The sequence below is a fragment of the Canis lupus genome, chromosome 20 (assembly GCF_003254725.2).
Source record: "Canis lupus dingo isolate Sandy chromosome 20, ASM325472v2, whole genome shotgun sequence".
In the NCBI taxonomy this organism is placed as follows: domain Eukaryota; kingdom Metazoa; phylum Chordata; class Mammalia; order Carnivora; family Canidae; genus Canis; species Canis lupus.
The window spans coordinates 42495907-42519074 of record NC_064262.1 but is presented as its reverse complement, the minus strand read 5'-3'; the positions used below and the strand labels follow the sequence as shown (position 1 = coordinate 42519074).

Sequence of the window (23168 nt, the reverse complement as noted above, 5' to 3'; positions counted from 1 at the left end):
TTTCTTTTTTAAGCACAGAAAATTAAGAAAATAAAAAAATAAGACACCTACTAACTCTAGAGTAAACAAAAACTTTGTATCATAAGGGAAGTGCAATCTTATTATACACATATTTAATACAGGAATATTTACATATTCATAATAACGTAAGCACATATACGACATAAATTTGCTGAGTTTAAAAGCGGGTGAAATTCATAGTTGTGAGTAGAATAGACATAGGAGCAGCAGGAGAGGCTGGAATCTCTTCTTCCATAATGGAAAGTCAGTGGAAAATAGCTGAAAACTGAAAATTAAGAACCAGTAATATAAGATTGTTAGTTAGAAATACAGCAGTGATGGGAGTTCTGGTTCCAGCTTTCAGTTTAGACAAAAGACAAAGCATTTCCTTCTCATATAACAGGAATACTAAAGTGTGGTGTTTCCAATGAAATAATACTTTCCCAAAAGTTTAAAAGGAAAAGCACATGACTCCTCTGGGTTTTTATCACATATGTGTCTACTCAATATTTCTGAGCAGAATCACATCACAACTTTTCCATTTGCAAATCTTTAGTCTTTTTTTAAAATATTTTATTTATTTATTTATTTATTTATTTGAGAGAAAGAGAGCATGAAAGAGCACAAGTAGGGTAAGGGCAGAGGGAGAAGCAGACTTCCTGCTGAGCAGGGAGCCTGATGCAGGGCTTGATCCCAGGACCTTGAGATCATGACCTGAGCCAAAGGCAGACACTTAACCCACTGAGCTGCCCAGGCACCCCAGGAAATCTTTAGTCTTTTAAAGATATTCTTATAAAGTCACAAAATATTTTTAGGAGTCACTCACACTATAGTAAAAGTTATGTCTATATCATCCCATCATTGGAGAGAAGGCTACTGTATTTATATATTAAGTTCAAAGACCCCGGTTGTCCACTGTCATTGTCAGATCCATGATGCCATCTTGTGGTCCAATATTTTTTTTCCTTTCCTTTTCTTTTCTTTTCTTTCTTTCTTTCTTTTTTTCTTTCTTTTTTTTTTTTTAGTAGACTCCATGTCCAACATGGAGCCCAATGCAGAGGTTAAATTCACCATTCTGAGATCAAGATCTGAGCTGAGATCAAGAGTCAGATGCTTAACAGACTGAACCACCCAGGTGCCCCAAGTGCAATATATTCTTGGTGAATAGAGAAAAAGGAATTAGAAAGGACCCCTGAGAAATGATCCCAGCATTTGTAGGAGCAGGGTGGTAACTGTGAATTGTGGATAGTTACTGTGGATCACTAAGTGGTTAGAACTGGTAAATTCCAAAAACTTATTTTTTGGTTTATCTTTCACTTTACTAGTGGAGAATAACACTGCAGTCTTGCTTTGTCTTTGCCATTTCTAAGGCTGAAATCAAAGAGAGAAGTGACGTGTGGGATGTAATGATAACCTAGACAAAGGTGATGGGGTAGGGGAGAGGGAGAGGGTGGGAGAGAAGAAGGTGGTGGCTCCAGGAAAGAGAACTCTTGCACATAAAAATGGGTGGTAGAAAGGACTTAAGAGACCACAAATACTACCCTTTGATTTTGGCCCCAGGCCACAGGGGAGGGCCCAGCAGAGCTGAAGTCATGCAGCCCCATGGCAGCCCCGAGGGGAGGAGCGGGGAGCCCTCACAGGTGCAGCCTTTTAGTGGACCCCAGGCTGTTTCCTGGCTCTGCTGTGACAGGCCACATCTGGCTCCTTAGAAATGCACTGTAAGATGCTGGAAGATGAGGGATGAAGGACAAGGCCCTATCCTGGGCAAGCCTCAGCCACAGCACTCACCTGAAAGCCCCGGTGTAGCCAAAGTATCTCTCACTATTGTTGGGCGCACACTTGTTCTCACCCTTCTCGTCACCAATGCACAGTGCGCAGAGACTGGACTTCGGGTCGGCCCCAGGGGCACAGCTCTGGCTAAAGAATTCATCTGCAGAGAAGGAACATGGGAGTCAGCCATCCCCACCTGATTCAAGATAAGAGGCCTTTACCCAGCAGGCGATGCAGCTTGGGTTGGGTTCATTCCATTGCCCTGGACAGACATGCATACACTCACTATCGCAGACTGCCCTGTGCTACCACCAACCGAGGGCCCGGTAGAAATCAGAATAGCTTCACACGGGAGGCACCGACAGGTGTGAATAGCTGCCTGGGGGGTGGAGAAGAAGGTCTTCATGCTACCTGACAGAGGGTCCCATCATGACAGCCTTGGGCTGGACACTCAACTAATGAACTTGGCTGCAACCTGCAGCAGAACCTGCTGGCTGCCCTCCAGGATCTGATTTCTCCTTTCCTCAGAAATAGAAACCCTGCTTTTGACCTGGGCTCCTGGCCCCTTAGAATAAAGCCTGGTCTTACCAGATGCCCTGTGGTTAGTATAGCCATGCGGCTAGGAACTCGCCAGCGAGAGACAAGAGGGGTGTTGCATGCCAGTGTCTTACACCCTTCAAAGACAGTTGGCCCAGGCCTTTCCCTCCTTCCTCTCCTTCCCCTTCCTTCTGCACACGGCATGCACAAACGGGCACCAGACCTCCAGTTGTGACATGGGCCATGAAATGACCTTGAGCTTGGCAGCCACATATATCAAAGTAGCCAGATGTTTGAAACCTGGGTTTCTGACATCGTGTCATTGTCACAGTAGCTCTGGACAATCTAACCTCTGGATCTCACTGACGTGAGAGAGAAAGAAACCTCTGCTTTGTTGAAGCCTCTGCCACTTGGAGTTTTCTCTCCTTGCGCCAAACTTAATCTGAACTAATGAACCATGTGATTTAACCCAAGTTAAGGAGTTAACATGGATTAATATGGGTAAGGAGAAAGGACACAGTGGCAACAAGAAAGTCCTGCCTTGATGAGCAGCTAGTACCTGCTATCAGATTTGTGCAGCCCCTGCCACTGGAAGAGCCACAGCACATGCCAACCTGTGGAGAGGGCCAGGGAGCACACCTGCTAAGGTCTGGGCAGCTTCCCCACTAATGAGACAGCCACTGGGGTCAGAAAGGGTGAAATCGGTGAGTGCTAGTGGCAAGGAGCAGAGCCACATAGAAGTCTGCTTGAGCCAGGATCCCAAATCCACTCAAAATGCAGCAGCGCCCCCACTTGAGGAGCTGCTTACACGAGGGGTGAGCCCTGGCGAGAACATGCCACACACTTCCACATCAGCAGGCCCCATAGCAGGTGGGGGGGGGCTGACTTATACCTGGGGTGTGAGCGTGGGGTATGGCAGAGAGAGAAGGCCCCACAAGCAGTTGAGTCGGAACCCTAGAGCTCATATTTGGTTCCCTTGCAGTATGGAACAAGAAGTCAGTTTCCTGAGGGAGACAGGTGCCTTTCCCCACATTAGGAAGCCAGCACCTATGAGAAATTTGGATCTGGTGCTCCAAGAGACAGGAAAGTAACAGCTGAACTTCTTGGAACCTGTATCAATTCTTAGGGTGCAGAAACAGACTGATCCCCCAGGTTTTTTATCCTGGAGTGAGGTGGCTAGGGCAGGGGAAGTGTCGGGTAGAGACACACTCAGCACTGCTCTGACTGCAGGAGGCAGCCACATGGACAACATGGTCACCCCAAAATGGGCCTTTGGGCTGCGGTCAACCTGTAGCTCCCCATCCCTGCCCTTCCCTGAGGTCTCACAGCTCCATGTGTCTACCCGCCCAGATGGTCCACCCATGCCTCCTTGAGGACGCCTTACCAAATTTGCAGGAGCCTAACTGGTTGAAGAGCAGGCCCATGGGGATGTTCCAGCCTGCAGTCCTGCCCACAGCAGTGTGGCAGGACTTCCTGCCTCTCAGAGTGTTCCAGGTGAGATCGGCATCTGATTTCCTGACAACGGCCACAGCAAGGTAACCTTGAACAACAGAAGAGCAGGTCTGAACATCCAGGGGGGCTGGCATTGGACTCTAGTGCAGCCTCTGCAACCCGAGCCAAAATAGGTCAAGGAGCATGATTAGGCAGTGATGCCCACAGATATCTGGCCATTGTCAGAAGCTTAAGTGGCGGCTCTATGCGAAGGTGAGGGTGATCTAGGCTATGAAATGAAAGAGTAAGAAAAGCTGATTCTTTAAGTGATTGCTAGGGACCACCCTTGACCAGCCACAATGCGTCCCTGAGTCATAAACCGGCAATTCCATTACACGTGAGCTACTAAAGCAACAATGAACAAGTGAGACCTCAATAGTGCATAAATTACCAACTGCAATGGGCATCGGGCCCGAGCAATGATGGCCACCAGACTAAGTGCTGTGTAGATGCAGGGGGTGCGTCTCCAAGGACCTCCCTGTGCTGACTGCGAACCAGCCCTGCGTTGTGAGAGCGTCAACCTGGTGGCAGTCCCTCTCCTGATAGTCTACGCCGGACAGATTCCAGCTGTGGTGAGTGCAGAGCTCTTTTGAAGCTGGGCAAGCACAGGCGCTGGCGGGAGGGTGGGGGTCATGCTCAGAGCATGGGATTTAGCACTGGAGACTGGTTCAAGGCCAGGAGCCACCACAGGATCATCTATGCCTGTGAGTGAGATCCAGGGCACCTCCATGCCTGGGACTGTCTGGGTCCCTGTTTCCTCAACCATATGAGACAGGGATGTAACACCCTCCTTTCTCATGACCAGAACACAATGAGGAACTCTGGAAGTCCTCTGCCAAGTGTGACGGTCAGCAGAACATTAATTACAATTACTCATCTATGAATTATTTGCAGCTTCAAAAGAACTTATGGCTTCTATGGCTGCATCTCTTTCTGTGAGTTTTTCTTAAAGTTCCTGCCACCTCCTCCTCTGGCAAGGAGAACTCACCCTTGACCCTGAAATTAGCAGATTCCAACTCACCTTCCGCCAGTCTATCCACACAATCTACGTCACTAGGGTTCTGTGATTCTGAAAGAACAAAAACAAGCAAAATGGCATTAAACGCTCAGCTTTGAGAAGTCACAAGCTTTCAAATCTCAGTGATGCAGGATCGGATCCAAAGAGACTGTCCAGCCATCCCATTCAGCAGAAGGGCATCCATGTGTTCACCAAAAGACACGGATGCTCACAGTAGCTCATGCACAATGGCCACCAACTGGAAACTACCCAAAGGCCTTTCCACCACTGTAGAAGGGACAATGACTGTGGCAGAGTCACACCACAGGATACCACACACCCACACGATTCAATATTCTTTGGATGACTAGCACAAATGTAACACTGAGCGAGAGATGTACGAAGCACGTGCCTTGCATGTAAGGTTTAAAACAGGTGGAATTGCTCTGTGCCTTTTGAGGTCAGGGGTCATTACTCAGGCTGGAATAAGGGGGCTGGTGGCAGGAAGGCACCCAGGGCCACGTGGAACTTGTTGTGTCTTGACCTGGGCACTAGTGCATGGGAACGTACCAGTTTGTGAAATATCACTGAGTTCCACACTTATGGAAACTTTCCTATATGTATATTATACTTTACTAAAACCTTTTTTTAAAAGATTTTATTTATTTGAGAGACAGCGTGGGGGGAGCAGGGCAGAGGGAGAGGAAGAAGCAGGTTCCCCATTGAGCAGGGAGCCTGGCATAGGGCTTGATCCCAAAACCCTAAGATCATGACCTGATCTTAAGTCAGACGCCTAACCAAATGAACCACCCAGGTGCCCCTAAAATCTTTTCGTAAATGAAGAGGAGAAAGCTAATCTGTGCTGTCACTTCTCAACACAGCAGGCTGTGTGGGTAAAAGCCCCTTCCCTTTATTCTCCTCCACCGCCAGCTCTGATTCTCCTGTTTGAATGCATCCGTCCATCTCAACATCTCCACCTGGACCTACCAAGTGGGCTTCCTCCTCTCACGGGCCAAATGGAATAAACTAGAGAGGACACTCCCCCAGACTTACTTTGGTTCTCTGCCAGGACAGGCACCAAACCACACTTGCCCGCAACATAGATAAGTCCTCCATCCAGGCTCAGGGCATCAGCTTTTCCTTTCTGTAAAACCAAAGCAAATCGTCAGCACTACATAGTGAGGCTCTCACCTGTCCCTCCTGTCCTTAAGCTCTCTAAGGGCACAGCCTTATATCAGAGAACATCAAGCGTAGCAGAAAGAGACTGGGGTTGAACTGAGCACCCAAGGAAACACTATTGGTCCTCTACCAGTCCCACACGCCTTTCATGCTGTCACTTCTGTTGGAGAAACCAGGCACAGGTCACACTCACCCTCTGTCCTCCAAGCACTCTTGGGACGCCCTCCTGGACCAGCCTCACTCACTGAGGAGATGCATGAAAACCACAGGCCTGGTCTAGTCTTAGTCCACTGGCACTACATTCTGTGCTACACAGAAGTTGTTCACCACGGGAGCAGAAATGACTGATCTCTCTCATGATGGGAAAGGATGAGCCCGCATCCCAACATCAGAACACGGATTCATCTAGACTGCAAACTCCCGGAGCACCTGAGTAGCTCAACGGTTGAGAGTCTGCCTTTGGCTCAGGTCGCGATCCCGGGGTCCTAGGGCAGAGTCCCCAATCGGGGTCATGCAGGGGGCCTGCTTCTCCCTCTGCCAGTGTCTCTGCCTCTCTCTGTGTGTCTCTCATGAATAAATAAATGAAATCTTAAACAAACAAACAAGAAAAGACTGCAAACTCCCTCTTTGCAGGCTCAGTAATTATTTTTTACAACTCTACTAAAAATACCTGGAGACGTAGTGGAACACTTCCATTCAGGGACGCAGCACCATGGGGTTATTGGTCATAACGAGGTAAGGGGACAAAGCAGAATAGGATCCCAGCTAAACCGAGCCATGTCCATAGGAAAGATGCCCTAAGATCATTTTTAGGTGTTTTCAAAGAATATACATGCGCGTGGGCCAATGGCCGCAACGCACCGAGAAGGGTCCAGGGCTCGAACCCCAGGGAACTGGTACGATCCAGGATGCTTGCGGGCGCACACACGCGTGTGCTGCAAAACGTGAACCGTGGTGCGTCTCTGCTCTTTGTGTTCTATACGTGCCACCTGTCTGGGCTCCCCCAGTCCCCTGCAATGATCGCGCGCCCCTCGAAGCACCAGAAGCGGTGGGGGCGAGCGCGGAGCCTCGCGGGTCCCCACCCCGTGCCCCCCCCCCCCCCGCCCCTGCCGGCGGAGCGGCCGCCCCTACCAGGACCAGCGCGATGCAGTCCTCCCCGCTGGGCGCCGATGTGCAGCTCACGCTCCCGCCGCTGGCGCGCACCCACCGCTCGCACTTGCGCTGCTCCGCCTCGCCCACCGCGCACCACGCCACCCGCGCGCGCCGCTCCGCCGAGTCCGAATCCTCTGCGCATAGGGACACGGGGACACGGGGACACGGGGACGCGGCCGTCGTCGTGGGGCCCTGAGCCTGGCAGGAGCACCCAGGCGCCCCCGCCGCCCTCCAGCCCGCGCGCGCTGCTCCTTCGGGGAAACGCCCCTGCACCTGCCGCCCTGCCCTCCCCCTGCACTCTCAGCGGCCCAGCCCCTTCTCCTCACTGGCTTCTCATTTCCATTCTTTTGGACACTTCCTGGCTTCTAATCCACCACCCTTCAAGCCTTATTGGGATGACTTGCCTAATATCTCGGTTCCATGGGATAAAAGCTCCAGGACACAAAGACAGTGGCAGTCCCAAGAGATGGCCCAGGGGACACTGACCCTTGCCCTGAACTCTCCTAGGGCAGTGACCACCTTCAACTGCAGTGCCGTGTCCTGGTTCCCCCCATCTCCCCACTCCACTCCATCCCACGCCTCCCATAAGGAGGGGAGGAGCCTGGTTGAGCTGGCCCACTCATGTGGTATCCCGTCAAGTGCAGGGCCCCAGCCCAGACTTGGTGTTCACCCAGCTTCCAGAATTCATCCCTGGAGGGACCTGGCTCTCTTGGTTCATGTGCATGTATCTTATTTCACAGGAGACAGGTTGATTTTTCTATCAGGGCTGGAAAGCCTGACATACATACACAGGGACATGTGACGGCATTAGCTGGGCGCCTGACATGTTAGTTTGGAGACACTCCTGCATGTTAAAACGCCCTGGCTTGGTTGATAGAACACTGGCATCTGCCTCAAATGGAGAAGTGACCACTCCGGAGCAGAGCCGTGCTGCCTGAGAAGGGAGCACAGAGTACTTCCTGGAAGGCCTCCCCCTTGGCTTACCACCAGCACCAGCCTGCCCCCACAGCGTGCCCAGGGCCTCACTCACTTTCCTTCAGGCTCTGGATGGCGTTGATGTAGTTGAAGCCAAGGTACAGCTCAGAATCTATATTTGAGGGAATCCTCAAAAACCCAATGGCAGAGTCTTTGAACAGCAAATCCTTTTCCCCACTAGGAGAGCCAAAGAGCTGGAATGCAGATGACTTGTCTTTTCCAAAATTTTCCTAATTGAGGAAAAAAAAATAGAATTACAGTGTCAGTGGTAAATAGAGAGGAAAGGAAGAAACACAATGTTGAAAAACAGTATCTGAAGCTCGGGGATGATCCTGAGAGCAGGAAGCTTGGTTCACTTCCTCCTGTGCAGGGACTGGTGCCATCCCTGTGACACAAGCTCAGCTGTGGCTTATTCCTTCAAAAGTTGCCAGGGCCCGAGCACTCTGGGGTCCTGAGAATACTGCATCATCCTCCCCCTGCTTCTGCTCCAGCCCGTGAGACACTGTTCATCAGTAATGCGGGAGAGATTTCTATTGTTTCTGCTGTCTGGAGCACAGCCAAGGTAAGCAGTTCACGGAATTTGTAAAGTGTTGCGCAGACAGGCTGCAGAAGGACTTCTAGGGCAGCAGGCTATTAAGGAAGGAAGGAATCTCCCCGTCGCAAATCCAAGCAGGTGGGGAGAGTGGGGGGTGGGGTGGATACCTGTGCCTTCTGAAGAAGCCTCCAGATCAAGTCCTCCTTGCCACCCACACTTCGGGCCACAACAGCATGAGAAGGGACCCGGGCCAGGTGGCAATCCTTGAATGCGTCCACTGGCTTCCGAGTGTTATTTAAGCAGAGCAGCTCATACTTGTCCTGGTCAGCCTTGTCTGGCAGGTTCTCTGGAGGAAGGGTAGAAGTGGAGGGGAGTGCAGATGAGGTCACTACATGTAGGCATTAACCATGAACTGCAATTTCCCTCCCCCCACATTGTGAACTAGAGGAGATATCATATGCACTCTACAAAACTGGGGGGTCAGAAAGACAGTGGATTGCTCCAGAACATTGAAAAAAGAAAAGTAGTGCTCAGAAAGCCTTGAGGGCCAGCCTAGTGGTCCTGTGGGTCCGACAGGCTGCTCTGGGATCATTACGACCGCTGCCAGGCCAGCCAAGGAGGCAGAACCAGACTCCATCTGTTTCCAGGACAACTCCACCTAGAAAAAGGTCACATGGAAATGCCCTTGCCCATCCCTCTAGAAATAATAAAAATGAGAAGCATTTTTAAGGCAGGAAATACAGTTGAATCACTTCCCGACATTGGGTGTTATCAAAAGAAGGGGAAAAACTGTTTCTAGGAGCCGGTTCAGCCCGATTTGGAACTGCTAATGTATCTCATATGTAAGTTGCTTCAAAATATATAAAGTGACAGGAACCTGCCCAACTCATTTTATGAGATTAGTACAAACTTGATCTCAAAATCAGGAGAGAGGGATCCCTGGGTGGCGCAGCGGATTAGCGCCTGCCTTTGGCCCAGGGCGCGATCCTGGAGACCCGGGATTGAATCCCACGTCGGGCTCCCGGTGCATGGAGCCTGCTTCTCCCTCTGCCTGTGTCTCTGCCTCTCTCTCTCTCTGTGACTATCATAAATAAACAAAAATTTTAAAAAAAATCAGGAGAGAGAGGTACAGGAGAGAATTACAGGACTTTTGTACTTAGGAAAATGAATGCATCAATCTCAAATATACATTAGCTAAACTCAGTCTAACAGAGTATTTTAAAAACTAATAGATCAGGATTAAGGTTTATCAGTTTATTCCAATAACAAAAGAATGGTCAGGCCTCAAAAAAGCTAAAACAAACAAACAAACAAAAAGCTAAAGCGATTCCCACCATTAATGGAGTAAAGGAGGAGAACCGTGAGATCATCTTAATCTTAATCGGTGCAGAAAAAGCATGTGTATGTTCAGCATCTATTTGTGTTTGTTGGTGGTTTTTTGGTTTTTGAGGTTTTATTTTTTAGTTTCAGAAAACTAGTAATATAGAGAACTTGGTAAAGTTCTTGACCTTGACAAATGCCATTTTTTAAAGAGGCCACAGCAAAATCATACCAACAGGAGAAAATGTAAGCATGCACTTCAGATCTGGTGGCCACTTTCCATGGTGCATTCCTCAACTCTTAGAACCACTGAGCAAGACATACACACAACATAGATAAATCTCTAAAACGAAATGCTGGGTGGAAAATCTGGGTAGCAGCATGGTTTCTAATACTGAAACTTCTGTGGTTTGGGAACCCCCAAAGCACAAATGGCACTCTGCATTTTACAAGACCATATATATCTCGAAAGACTTGTGTCAAGTACGTGGCAGGGCGGTCTATGAGGAAAAGAAAGGCAGTGGGTATGGGGGATTTAAGGAAAAAATGATTGTTTAAAATAGGAAATAACAAAAGAGGCATGCCCTGTAGGGAACCTTGACAACAGTGTGCCCAAGAAATGAGGAATCTGATTAGTTCAATACTCAGAGTTATGGGAGAATAAAATAAAAGAAGGCAGTACCCGTGGCTCTCCTCCTGACCCTTACCAAACACTGTGCTGTCCCTGACAAAAGCCACATCTCCAGCCCCATCTTGCAGACACCTGTGGAATGAGAAAGCGGCAGAATGGTCAGCACCGAGCGGCCCTTCTCAGCTTCTTCCCCACGCCTCCCAGGGGAATGGGGCCCTAGGGCTCCTCTCCTGTGGGCGTCTGACCCACAGGGGTCAGGGTGCTGAGGCTTTGGAGCACCCCATCTGAGAAGGCAGCAGGTGCCACCTCCTGGTAGATTGTGAGGGAAGAATGGCTCGGGTGCTGGCCAGAGACCCTCCCCCCCACCCCACCTCCTGTGTTAGGGGCTGAAAGGGTAAAATGGGTCTTTCTCTGTAAAAGGGTTTGAAGCCTCTACACCAGAGAGTAAAGTCTTAGTAGCTTCCTTGGTCATGTGCTTCTTTCTCCCAGGACTGAGTGGTGGCTGGCAGACAAGGTGGGGGGCCTTCCCTCTGCAAAACTGCCTGAGCTCAGGAGGCAGATGGGGGACGAGAAGCAGAATCAGCCTCAGGATGGGGACAGAGGGTGCTGGGGGCAGTCGGGCCGAGCTCACTGTCTCCCGGCTGGGGCGAGGCCCACGCAGGGCCGACCACACAGCCTGGACACTCCAGCGGTCCTGCCGGGAACGCGGGACTGCTCATCTCATGACAAGACCCCTTCAGTTCCTCTGTGGCTAGGGGGAGGGCAAAGCGGCAGGGGCACCCAGGACATCACAGGGCAAAGCAGACTCAGGGTTGTGAGAAGGAATGGCCAGTGCCGGGGTGGTGGCTCACCAGGCCGGTATAGAGGTGAGGGGCACCTAGGGGGCATCTGGTGCAGCGGAGGTGGGGACGCCTGGAGGGCCAGGTGCACCGGCCAAAGTCAATGTCCTCTTTGGACTCAGAACTTCTGTCTACACGCAGTAGAAGGACTGGACCTGCCCTGCCGGCTAGGCAGGATTTGGGGCCAGAGGAAAGGCCTCCTGGGCTGAGGACACGTGGCGCTCAGCCACTGGGGAGAAGAGGGCGCTCTCACTCACTTGAAGGCACCAGAGTAGCCGAAGTATGGTTCCTGGGAGGAGCAGGCACATTTATTTTGCTCTGTCCCCGCACACAGGCGACACAGGTTAGGGTACTGTTTTCCATCTGCACAGGGCACACAGCTGGCAGAGAAGAATTTGGCTACAGCTATTGAACACAGAGAAATAGACCACATAGTGTGAGCTAGCCCAGCCATAGCTCGTCACACCTCCCGTGTCACTCCTGTGGGCAGAGAACCACTTCCTCCACCCCTGCTGGATAGCCTCTTCGTGAGGCTAGGAGCTCAGAGATGCACTTGGCTGACAACAGGCTCAGCTGCCACCTCCCAAGGGCCACTGGAGCAGTGGGCCCATTGTGTGTGGGTCGTCACACATGCTTTACAAAGTGGCCTGTGTGTGCAGTTGGCCTGGAGACCCCTGCCAGAGATTGCCCACTGTCCCCCGGCCATCTTACCTTCCTCAAGGGGCTCAGGTGGCCCTGTCCAGTTTAAGAATGGACGAAGGGTACCTATAGGGATGTTCCATCCCGCAGACCTGCCAAGGCCTGTGTGGCAGGACCTCACGCCCTGTAGTTGGTTTAGCTGGAAGTTGGTGCCTTTCTTTGCTATGGCCACAGCATAATAGTGGATTTGTTGCTCTGCAAAGGGACAGAGAGAATTGAAAGCTCTTAGCCAGAACCAGAGGGAGAGAAACAGCCCACTGTGACCTTGCCCTAGTGCAAAGGGGAGCCATATGCTGCCTTTTCCCGTGGCCTGCTCTGTTTCCCCAGGGAACCCACGCAAGTCCTCCCTGCAACAGGTCAGCATCTGGCCCAGAGAGACCTGAGACTCCGTTCCTTGCAAGTGGGATGCTATCTGAGACCCCACCTCTACAACCCCTCTGACTGCACAGAGCCCAGGGCCAAGGCCAGGGCCACCACAGCGGCTGGGTCTCCAGGAAAAACTCACTTGTTTGGGTACCATACACCTCAGCCGCTATAGGTCGCAGTTTGTTGGGCTCCAGGCCTGCCTCAAACACCAAACCACCATCCAGGGTCACAGCATCTGCCTTGTTTGCCTGAAAGCAAAGACACAGGACCCACTTCAGGAGAGAGCCTGCCCGAACCCAGGCAATTGGATTTCAGGATGTCACAAGTCTCCATGGCTGGAAGGATCTTCAAAAGGGTTGCCTTTCGGTCGCATTCACTCATGTCCTGTGGCAGGTGGAAGCAGCCAAGGGTCCCTCTTTTGGGGGCACTGGCATCAGCCCAATTGCTTTAACTCCTGGGGTTGGCATGTTGGCTCTTTTGCATGAGCCCCGCTGCCTGTATCACTTCACTGATCCTGCCCTTCAGCCATTTATATACAAAGCTGTTTATTCTAAATACTTCCTTCCATTTTTGCTCTGTATTTATTTGTTTTATTTCTTTTATTTTTTATTTTTTTAAGATTTATTTATTTATTCAGAGAGAGAGAGAGGCAGAGACACAGGCAGTATTTCCTTTAAATTCTTTTTTAAAGAATAGAAAATAGAACTATTACGCTATCTTAAAATTATCATAATAAACCACGTTCATCCTCTTTGGCGCATTACCTCTCATATACTTACATATTTCTTATATTTGCAATCTGGTACAGATAATACCTTGTGGACCGCTTTACTCATCTCAAACCACATAACATTTTCTTACTTCTGCAGAGTCTTTATTGATTTGATTGACTTCATAATATTTTATGCTGATGTGGTTTTTCCATAGTTTATCAAATAATCCCTCAAATGTCCAGCACTTTCTTTTTGCTGTGAAACCTGTGCTTTCATGGATCGCTTGGTCCTCATAGATTTTTTTTCCTTCTGGTGACCTCTTGCCTTGGGATAGGCATCTGAGGGTGGAATCATCCAGTGAGCATGTTTATCTTCATGGCCCTGGCTGTTGTTGTTAGATCCATATGATCCATGGATCCATATGAAGATCCGTAATGCCAATTTGGAATGCCATGGACCACGAAGATCAGTTTCACAATGAAATCACCAGCAGGACAGGCTTTCATTCTGTTGCTATTACTCTAGAAAATACAAATGCTAACAAATTGCTTTGGTTTGTATTCCTCTGGCCGCTAAGGGAAACATTTCGTATTTTTAGTGATTATGATTTCCCTCTATTACTCTGTTCATATCATTTTTCATATATGACCCTATATTTCTTGGCAAGTTGAATTAGTTCTTTACAGAGTATACCGTAAATAGTAATCATTTGTCAGAGCTGGTGCATATTAATTCTAGTGCTTTCTAAATTTTTTGATTAAGTGTTTTTAATGGCTATCAAATTATTCAGAGTTTTTAATCCATTTGCTTCATGATTTAGTTCATTGCTTAAAAGCTACAAGAGCTTTTGTTCCTCCAAAGTTCTACAAATTAACCTGTCCCTTGGTTCTTCAAGAATACATGTTTTATTTTCAACCATGTCATCTGTCTCAACTTTGTTTTGATGTGTGGTCTGTAGAACTGAATGGGGGTTTTTATTAAAGAGGCAGATTTTGCAACCTCATCACAGATACTGGGCTGAATGGGTTAGAATAGGGTCTTAGAATCTGCATTTTAAACCAGCAGGGTATGATGGTGCTGTTTTCAGCAGGCCATTGTAAAATAATAGCCTAAAACATCGTTCAGACTAGATTTTTTGCCTAAGTACTGTTTCGATAACTCTAGATATTATTAGAAACTTTTACACAAATTACCGACTCTGTGCTAGAGTCAAGTATGCACAACCATAGCACATGGCAGGCACACAGAACATATATGTTGAGCAAATGAGTAAAAATTATTTCAGTATATCTAATATCTCAAAAAGCAAAAGGAATCTGAAATCATCCAAAAGTCATGATTCCCTTTTCTCTCCATCTGGAAATGTCTTGTACAAACATCTTTCCAATGCCCAGTGCCCTGGCTGGCCCTTCTCCAGCAATGTGATGTTGTAACTATGGACCAGCTGAGCTTACTTTGCTCAGGGTTTGGGGATAATGATCTTCCAGAGGTTTTACCTTTCAGAGGAACCCTGACATTTGCCAGTGTTACAGGTTCATCCAATATGACTAATTTTGAGTTTGCAACAGCTGTTATTAACAGTGTGTGTTGCAGCCCCAGATTCCCCACACATGGTCACTCTGCTTTAGAACATTAATATCTGCTTTCAAAATAGCCTTGTGTCCTGTGAGGAAGGAGCTCTCCCAACTTACAGGTACCCAGGAAGAAAAGCAGAGGAAGTAGGGGAAAACACATTTTCTATTTTACTCCATTTCATTCCCTCCATTCAGTTGGGACCCACTCAACACATGGCACTGACTTACCTTGATAGCCTGGATACATTCTTGGCGGGAGGCTTTCCTTGTACAGGAGACAATGGGGCCACCTACTTTTTTCATATTCACTTGGAATTTGGAGCATTTTTTTGCCTCTGCTTTTGATGTGGTGCACCATCGAACATTTTTCCTAGGGGCGGCCAGACACAGTCCTGGGAGAAAGAAACCAGAGTAAGGGCTCAAGAACTGCCCATGGAAGATACCGTCTCACCCTCTGACAGGGTTTTCCAGACTCCTCCATCTCTCTGATCCTCCCTTTTGCTCTCCATTCAGTGCCTCACTCAAGCCACCCTCTTCAAGTGGACTTGTCTTGATGGTCTAATGAGCATTCTTTGCTGGCCAGGAGGCTATAATTCTCATTAAAGGAAATGGTCAGAGCCTTGGGACTATTTTCTTTCCTGTAACTAACACACTTCCTACCTCTAAAAAATGATGATGACCTTTCGCATCAGTTCATGAAGTTCTTCCACCTGCTTTGACCCACTTGAAGCCGAGATGTAGGCAGGAAAGGGATTATTGTTCCTGTTTTATTAATGTGGAAACTGGCTCTTGAGAAGGCTGAGTGATTGGCTTCTCAGCAGTGGCAAAATCCAGCCTAGAATCTGGATCTCTCTAGTCTGTTGAAACTACAAGAATCTCCCTGGATGATGCCAAGGCAACTAAAACACACCTGACTCCTTGCCAATAGCAAGTGGTAAGTGGTGGTACCAAATGGGTCAGTGTGCCAGAGTTAGCACCATTCACCTCTGTATCAAAAAAACTAGTTCTCCTACCGAGACTGATTTATTGATAGAATCTATACATTTAGGCAGGAAGCTGAACCAGATTTGCTCATAGCTCTTTAAAAAACCACGTGGTTGGGCGGCCCAGGTGGCTCAGTGGTTTAGCGCCACCTTCAGCCCAGGGCCTGATCCTGGAGACCCAGGATCCAGTCCCACGTTGGGCTCCCTGTGTGGAACCTGCTTCTCCCTCTGCCTGTGTCTCTGCCACTCTCTCTCTCTCTCTCTGTATCTCTCATTAATAAATAAATAAAATCTTTTTAAAAAATAATGCAAGTGCTTATGTTTAAAAAAAAAAAACACATGGTTGGGGCATCTGGGTGGCTCAATGGTTGGGTGTCTGCCTTTGGCTCGGGTCATGATCCCAGGGTCTTGGGATCAAGCCCTGCATCAGGATCCCTGGAGGGAGCCTGCTTCTCCCTCTGCCTATATCTCTGCTTCTCTGTCATAAATAAATAAATAAATAAATAAATAAATAAATAAATAAATAAATAAATAAAATCTTAAAAAAAACAAAATGTGGTTGCCTGATAAATGGCATCTATGAAAAACTGATAGTGAACAGTATATTAAAATGGTGAAAGACTGAACACTTTCCCCCTAAAATCAGGTATCCACTCTGAGTTTTTCTATTCAACATGATATTGGCAATCCTAGCCACAGTAATAAGGCAAGAAAAAGCAAGAGAAGGTGCCCATATTGGAAAGGAAGGAGGGAAACTGTCTTTATTTACAGATTACATGATCCTCTATGTAGAAAAACCTAAGAAATGCACAAAATGGTATTAGAACAAGTATAACAAGTATAAACAAGTATAACAAGAGCACAGGATGCAAGATCAATATGCAAAGAGCAATTATATTTTTGCATATAAGCATTGGATGATCCAAAAATGAAATTAAGAATATAATTCTATTCACAGTAACATCAAAAATAATTAAATACTTAGGGAAATATTTAACAAAACAAATGCAAGATTTGTACACTAAAAATTATAAAGCTTTGCTGAGGGAAATTGAAGATCTAAATAAATGGAGAAACATTTATGTTCATGCTTTATAAAACTCAGTATTGTTAAGATGGTCATTCTCCCTAAATTAACATAGAGAATCAACACAAACTCTATCAAAATTCCAGGAGGCCAAGGTTTTGTTTTGGTTTTGGTAGGAATTGACAAGTAGATTTTAAAATTTATATAGGAAAAATAAATACATGATATAAAATAGCCAAAATAATTTTATATAATTTATACTTATAATCTATTTTTATATTATTTATATTCAATAGTCAAAACCATTTTTTAAAAAGATTTTATTTATTTATTCAAGACACAGAGAGAGAGAGGCAGAGGGAGAAGCAGACTCCATGCAGGGAACCCGACGTGGGACTCGATCCTGGGTCTCTAGGATCACACTCTGGGCTGAAGGTGGCGCTAAACCACTGAGCCACCCAGGCTGCCCTCAAAACCATTTTTAAAAAGAACAAATCTGGAACAATTTTACTTCCTAATTTCAAAATATGCTATAAAGCTACAGTTATCAAAACAAGGTGATGCATAAGGATAGATATATAAATCAGTGAAACAAAATTGAGTCCAGAAGTAAATCTTTCTATTTACATTCAACTGATTGTTAATAATGACATTAAGGTAATTCATTGGCAAAAGGATAGTCTATTAACAAATGGTGCTAGCACCACAGATATCCACATACAAAAAGATTAACTTAGAGTCCTACCTCACACCACGCACAGAAATCACCTTGAAGTAGATCATAGAATTTAGTGTAAGAGATAAAACAATTACATTTATGAAAGAAATACAAAGGAAAGCTACGCAACCTTGGGTTAGGCAGAGTTTAATTAGCTATGACACCAAAGCACAGTCCATAAATGAAATAAAAAACCATTGATAAATTGGGCCTATCAAAATTCAAAACCTTTATATTTTAATAGACAGTTAAGAAAATACAAACACAAACAACAGACTGGGAGAAAATAAATGGCTCAGTGGCTTCAGTGGCTCCGTGGTGCCTCAGTGATTGAGCCTTTAGCTCAGGTCGTGATCCTGGGGTACTGGGATCGAGTTCTGCATCAGGCTCTGCGCAGGGAGCTTGCTTCTCCCTCTGCCTATGTCTCTGCCTCTGTCTGTGTCTTTCATGAATAAATAAATAAAATCTTAAAAAAAAAAAAACCTTGACAACTCAAAGACAAACAACCCAATCAGAAAACAGGCAGAAGATATGAACAGACATTTCACCAAAGAAGATACATGAATAGTTAATAAGCACATGAAAAGATGTTCAACATCATTAATCATTAGGGAAGTGCAAATTAAAAGCACAATGAGTATTCATTTCACACCTACTGGAATTAGTTATAATAACTAAAACAGAGGATAACATATAGGTGAGGATGTGAAGAAATGGGATCCCTTATACATTATAAAATGGTGGAGCCATTTTGGGAAATAGGTTGGCGTTTCAAAATGTTAAACATAGAGGGACCACACGACTCAGCAATTCCACTTCTAGATATATACCCAAAAGAAACAAAAAGATATATCCACGTAAAGACTCCTACATGAAAATTCATAGCAGCATTATTCAGAAAAGCCAAAACCTGGAAACAACCTTAAAAGTCCAGCCCCTGGTGAATGGCCAGAGAAAATGTGGTACATCCACACAATAGAATATTATTTGGAAGTAAAAAGGAAAGAACTGGTGATATGCACCATGATATGAGAAAACCTCATTTATGCTAAATGAAAGAAACCAGACACAAGACACTCCATAAGTATATAATTCCACTTGCATGAAATGTCCTAAAAGGCAAATTCATAAAACAGAAAGTAGATTGCCTGATGCAGGGGTAGGAATGAGAAGTAACTATAAATGGATATGAAGAATCTTATTAGGGGGATGGAAATGTACTAAAATTGATTTACAGTGATGGTTGTGCCACTTGGTAAAATTACTAAAAATCACTGAATTGAACACTTAAAATAAGTGAATTTCGGCATAGGCAAAATATGCCTCAATAAAGCTATTACAAAACAAAACAAAAAACCACTTGTTTCCTAAAGCCCCCTTTCCATTTGGATGTGCTTTAGGGTGGAACCCTCAGCTCTCTGCCACTTGCTATTCATGAACCATCCCCTGCATAGTCAGACCCACGGTATTGAGGCTCCCAGGGAGAGTGTGAGGAGGAGACCAGTGGCCCCTAGGCCAAGTCAGCATGGGCTCAAGGACATGCTGCCACAATCCTTCTCCACCAGCCATCCTCCCAGGAAATCCCATGGGAGGTCATCTAGCCCGAGGCTCTCATGGAATGGTCCTGCCATAAAAATTAACCCAGTCATATTTAGCCACTTCTGACCCAGTAGCATTTCCTGGATGCTCTCTGCATACACAGTACTGTGTGTCATACAGAGGAACATGTAAGCAGACAGGACTAGACCTTACCTCCCATCTGGAGAGAGAGAAAGTCAAAAATGAGCAAGCTAAGGAGGATGAATGCTCTAGAAGAAACAAACACCAAACCAAAAGGGAGATCCTCATGACCTCAGCCAGTAAATAAGGGAGTGGCAGCCCAGGAGGGTGAGAACAATGGACCCCAGTGTTAATATTGCAAGCACGGTTTATGCCAGGTGCTTTGCTCAGCACCTCACATCCTCTCTGCCCATTGATCCTCCCTACTCTCTGTATTGTGAGTTCCGTTAAGATCCTCCTTTCCAGGTGAGAAAATAGTGGCTTTAGCTAGTTATGTGGTTTGCCCAAGGTCCCCCCGGCTAATAAGCATTGGGTCTAGGATTTGAACCTACAGAGTCAGGCACATAGCCCCTTGCTCTCACCTGCCTATTTAGGTCAGCTAGCTTAGAGACGGGCTGCAGTGGAGATGGGGTGAGTAAAGGGTTTGGGGTCAGATCATGGAAAGCCCTCAGTGCTGGTCCAAGGAGGTCTCATTCCAGAGGGAGTAGAGCACTCTTGTGAAAGAGAGCAAAGAGCTCTACCTAGAATGGGGGGAAGGGTGGACCTTAAAGCACCAAGCAGAGAAGCACTGGGAATGGACAAGGGGCAGGAATAGGGAGGGGGTGTCAGAAATCGGCTTGGTGATGGATTGGACCAGGGGTGAAGAGGGGGAGCAAAAGAGAAGACCATGCTTTGAGGTGAGAAAAGATATGCATGGCGGCAGGAATGGGGAACTTGGGGGCAGAGCTAGCTTCTGGGAAGGCCTGGACCAGGAGAGGAAAGGACCATCAAGGAGTTCTCCAAGATTCATAGTCCCAGCCCCTCAAACACCAGGGGCTGGGTCAGAATGCACCACCTACTCATCCCCCCTACCACAGCTCTCACCAGTCACCTCCAAAGCCACAGGTCCCCCTCAAGACTATGTGCTCCCCAAAGCAGGTCTGGGGCTGGCCCTCCCGTATCCCCAACCCCACAGCCGAACTGTGTCAGCCACTACTACTAGTGCTACTCCCCTGAGCCTGGATGGAAACTTCTTGAAAGAATGCATCCCCTGATTGCTTCGGTGCAGGCAAGCAGTGCCCTGACTTCAAAGGCAGGGGCTGGGATGGAAGATACTCTTTCACCCCACCCAGTGTCCTCTACCAGGACGCCCACGGGAGCAGGGCAGGAATCTAGGGCTGCTGTCACTCCTTCCTCAGGGTAGGAAAGGGTTTCGATGACACTTTAGGATGCTAGCCATCATCCTATTGACTGTAGGATTTAAACTGCAGACTCGGGGAGTGGAGAGGGGGTGGCCCAAGGCAACCAAAGATTTGAATGAAAATGAGACCCAGATGTGTAACTCTAAGCCAGGATTCTGTGCCCATGACCCATGATCACCTTCAAGAAAGCAGTTTCCTGCTTCCCATCTCTCCCAGGTGGCCCCAACCCTGTGCTGTGCTGCAGCCTGATGCCACAGGTAAAGGAGCAGAAGGAAAGCTGGCCCTGAGCAGTTGGTCCTGGCAGACCTAACCCTGCCTCAGAGAAGACAGGTATGACAGTACCCAGAGGAAGGTATTTGGAGAAGGGGACCAGAAGGTGGAGACAGCGATGGCTTCATGTTCCCTAGGTTTGGGGGCATGAGCTCCCTATGCTCTCTATGGCCCTTTGCCACCCAGGAAGCTCTCAGCTGGGTGTACATGCCCTAAACCAGGAGGAGGCTGACCGGGGCTGGCAGGGGCCTGGGGAGGGAGGGGATACCTGTCCTTTACCTCTGACACCCCACATGCTGCCTAGGCACTGATGCGCATCACAGCCCCCGCCACCCGGGAACCCTGCCCTCACACATCTACACCGCTGATGTGCATGACTAGCGAGTGCCCTCTGCACACCCCAGAAATTATTTCACATAATCCCAGTCCAGGCACATTCAAAACCAGAAATCAATCATTTCCCTCTTACACGCTCTGACAGAGGGTGGCTTCAGGAGGGCCTGTGCCACCACCCCTTCCCTTCTGCAGGGGAAGCGTGTGCATGACTTTGCCTGCCATTGAGCAGGTGGCAGCCAGCCTCCTCCTCACAACTCTGTGGGAAGATGGACTTTTTTTTTTTTTTTTTTTTTTTTAACTGAAGAAACTAGGGCTCTGTCAAGCCCCAGTCACACAGTCTTAGCAGGAGCTGGCTTCTGAACTCCAGGTGCCTGTGTGTCTTGGGCAGGTCATTCTCGCCCTGGGTCTCATTTTCTTCCCATGTGAAAAGCTATAACAGTACTTTGTGTCCCAAAGGTCCGGATGGGACACAGTGGTCGCTTTGCACAGCTCTAGGGACTCCCCACCGGCTCAGAGGAGCTGGGCTCTGGCTCCTCCACAGGCAGGTGGGCCGCCTCCGGGCTGGGCGGTGGGCTGCAGGCGCTGGGAGCCCACCCCGTGGGGCGCGGGGACAGGGGTAGTGCCAGGGCGGGGCACGGGGGGAGGGTGCACCGGGACGCAGGCGCCCACCCCGAGGGGCGCGGGGACAGGGGGTGCCAAGGCGGGCGGGCGGGGGGGTGGGGGGGGAAGTGCACCGGGACGCAGGCGCCCACCCCGAGGGGCGCGGGGACAGGGGTAGTGCCAGGGCGGGGCACGGGGGGAGGGTGCACCGGGATGCAGGCGCCCACCCCGAGGGGCGCGGGGACAGGGGGTGCCAAGGCGAGCGGGGCGGGGGGGAGGGTGCACCGGGACGCAGGCGCCCACCCCGAGGGGCGCAGGGACAGGGGTAGTGCCAGGGCGGGGCACGGGGGGAGGGTGCACCGGGACGCAGGCGCCCACCCCGAGGGGCGCGGGGACTGGGGTAGTGTCAGGGCGGGGCACGGGGGGAGGGTGCACCGGGACGCAGGCGCCCACCCCGAGGGGCGCGGGGACAGGGGTAGTGTCAGGGCGGGGCACGGGGGGAGGGTGCACCGGGACGCAGGCGCCCACCCCGAGGGGCGCGGGGATACGGGGGTGCCAAGGCGGGGCAAGGGGGGGAGGGTGCACCGGGACGCAGGCGCCCACCCTGAGGAGGGCGAGGACAGGGGGTTGCCAAGGCGGGGCAAGGGGGTAGTGTGCCCCGGGATGCAGGCGCCCACCCCGAGGGGCGCGGGGACAGGGGGTGCCAAGGCGGGCGGAGCGGGGGGCAGGGTGCACCGGGACGCAGGCGCCCACCCCGAGGGGCGCGGGGACAGGGGGTGCCAAGGCGGGGCACGGGGGGAGGGTGCACCGAGACGCAGGCGCTCACCCTGAGGGGCGCGGGGACAGGGAGGGTGCCAAGGCGGGGCACGGGCGGAGGGTGCCCCGGGATGCAGGCGCCCACCCCGCCGGGGCGCAGGGACAGGGGGATGCCCACCCGGCGAGGCACGGGAGACAGGCGCCCCCCCAGCGGGCTCCCGGGACCAGGGAGCCCACCTGGCGGCCGCCCCCAGGTACCTGCACTCACCAAGGGCCCCGAGGAAGAGCAGGGCAGGAAAAACTAGCTTCATTCTGGGCTCCTGAGGCGACTCCAGAGAAGTCTCTGCCACCTTGCACCAGCTCTGCGCCTCTTTATCCTGGGCTTGGTGACCTCACGGGGTCTGCCCCACCCTGTGGCCCAATAAGCTCCCCTGCCCAGTGTCCTCGCTCCCCCTCCACTAGCTCCTTGAGGCCAAGAGAGGGGGGAGGGGCAACGGGAGGGGGAACAGAGGTGGGAGGGGAGAAGGGCCAGTGCCTGAGCAGCCTTAGCACCCAGAGAGAGGAAACCCTGCCCACAGGCCACCTCCTGAGTCTGCGCTGCTGCTGCAGGGTGACCCAGATGGTCTTTCTCTTCACAAGCCTGCAAGTCCCTAGCAGGCCCCTGCGTCTTGTCCTTCCTCTGGTCTTGGTGCTTTCCAGAGGGTTGAACCCAGAGCAAGGATCTTAGGGTGAACATTTAT

The 23168-nt window shown here is 49.4% G+C and overlaps 1 protein-coding gene across 1 annotated transcript in view; it reads right to left on the bottom strand.

Annotated features, from left to right (window-relative positions):
- Positions 1–22871, bottom strand: part of LTF (lactotransferrin) — a 31294-nt gene extending 8423 nt beyond the window's left edge. The window contains exons 1-13 of the mRNA XM_025458273.3: positions 22697–22871; positions 15007–15170; positions 12631–12739; positions 12138–12320; positions 11684–11831; positions 10664–10719; positions 8804–8982; positions 8157–8331; positions 7106–7260; positions 5849–5939; positions 4820–4867; positions 3692–3847; positions 1789–1930 (exon numbers count right to left, since the gene is read on the bottom strand). Coding sequence (XP_025314058.1) covers positions 1789–1930; positions 3692–3847; positions 4820–4867; positions 5849–5939; positions 7106–7260; positions 8157–8331; positions 8804–8982; positions 10664–10719; positions 11684–11831; positions 12138–12320; positions 12631–12739; positions 15007–15170; positions 22697–22739 — 1649 coding nt within the window. The 5' untranslated portion in view covers positions 22740–22871. The remainder of the gene's footprint in view (positions 1–1788; positions 1931–3691; positions 3848–4819; positions 4868–5848; positions 5940–7105; positions 7261–8156; positions 8332–8803; positions 8983–10663; positions 10720–11683; positions 11832–12137; positions 12321–12630; positions 12740–15006; positions 15171–22696) is intronic.
- Positions 22872–23168: the final 297 nt, after the last annotated feature.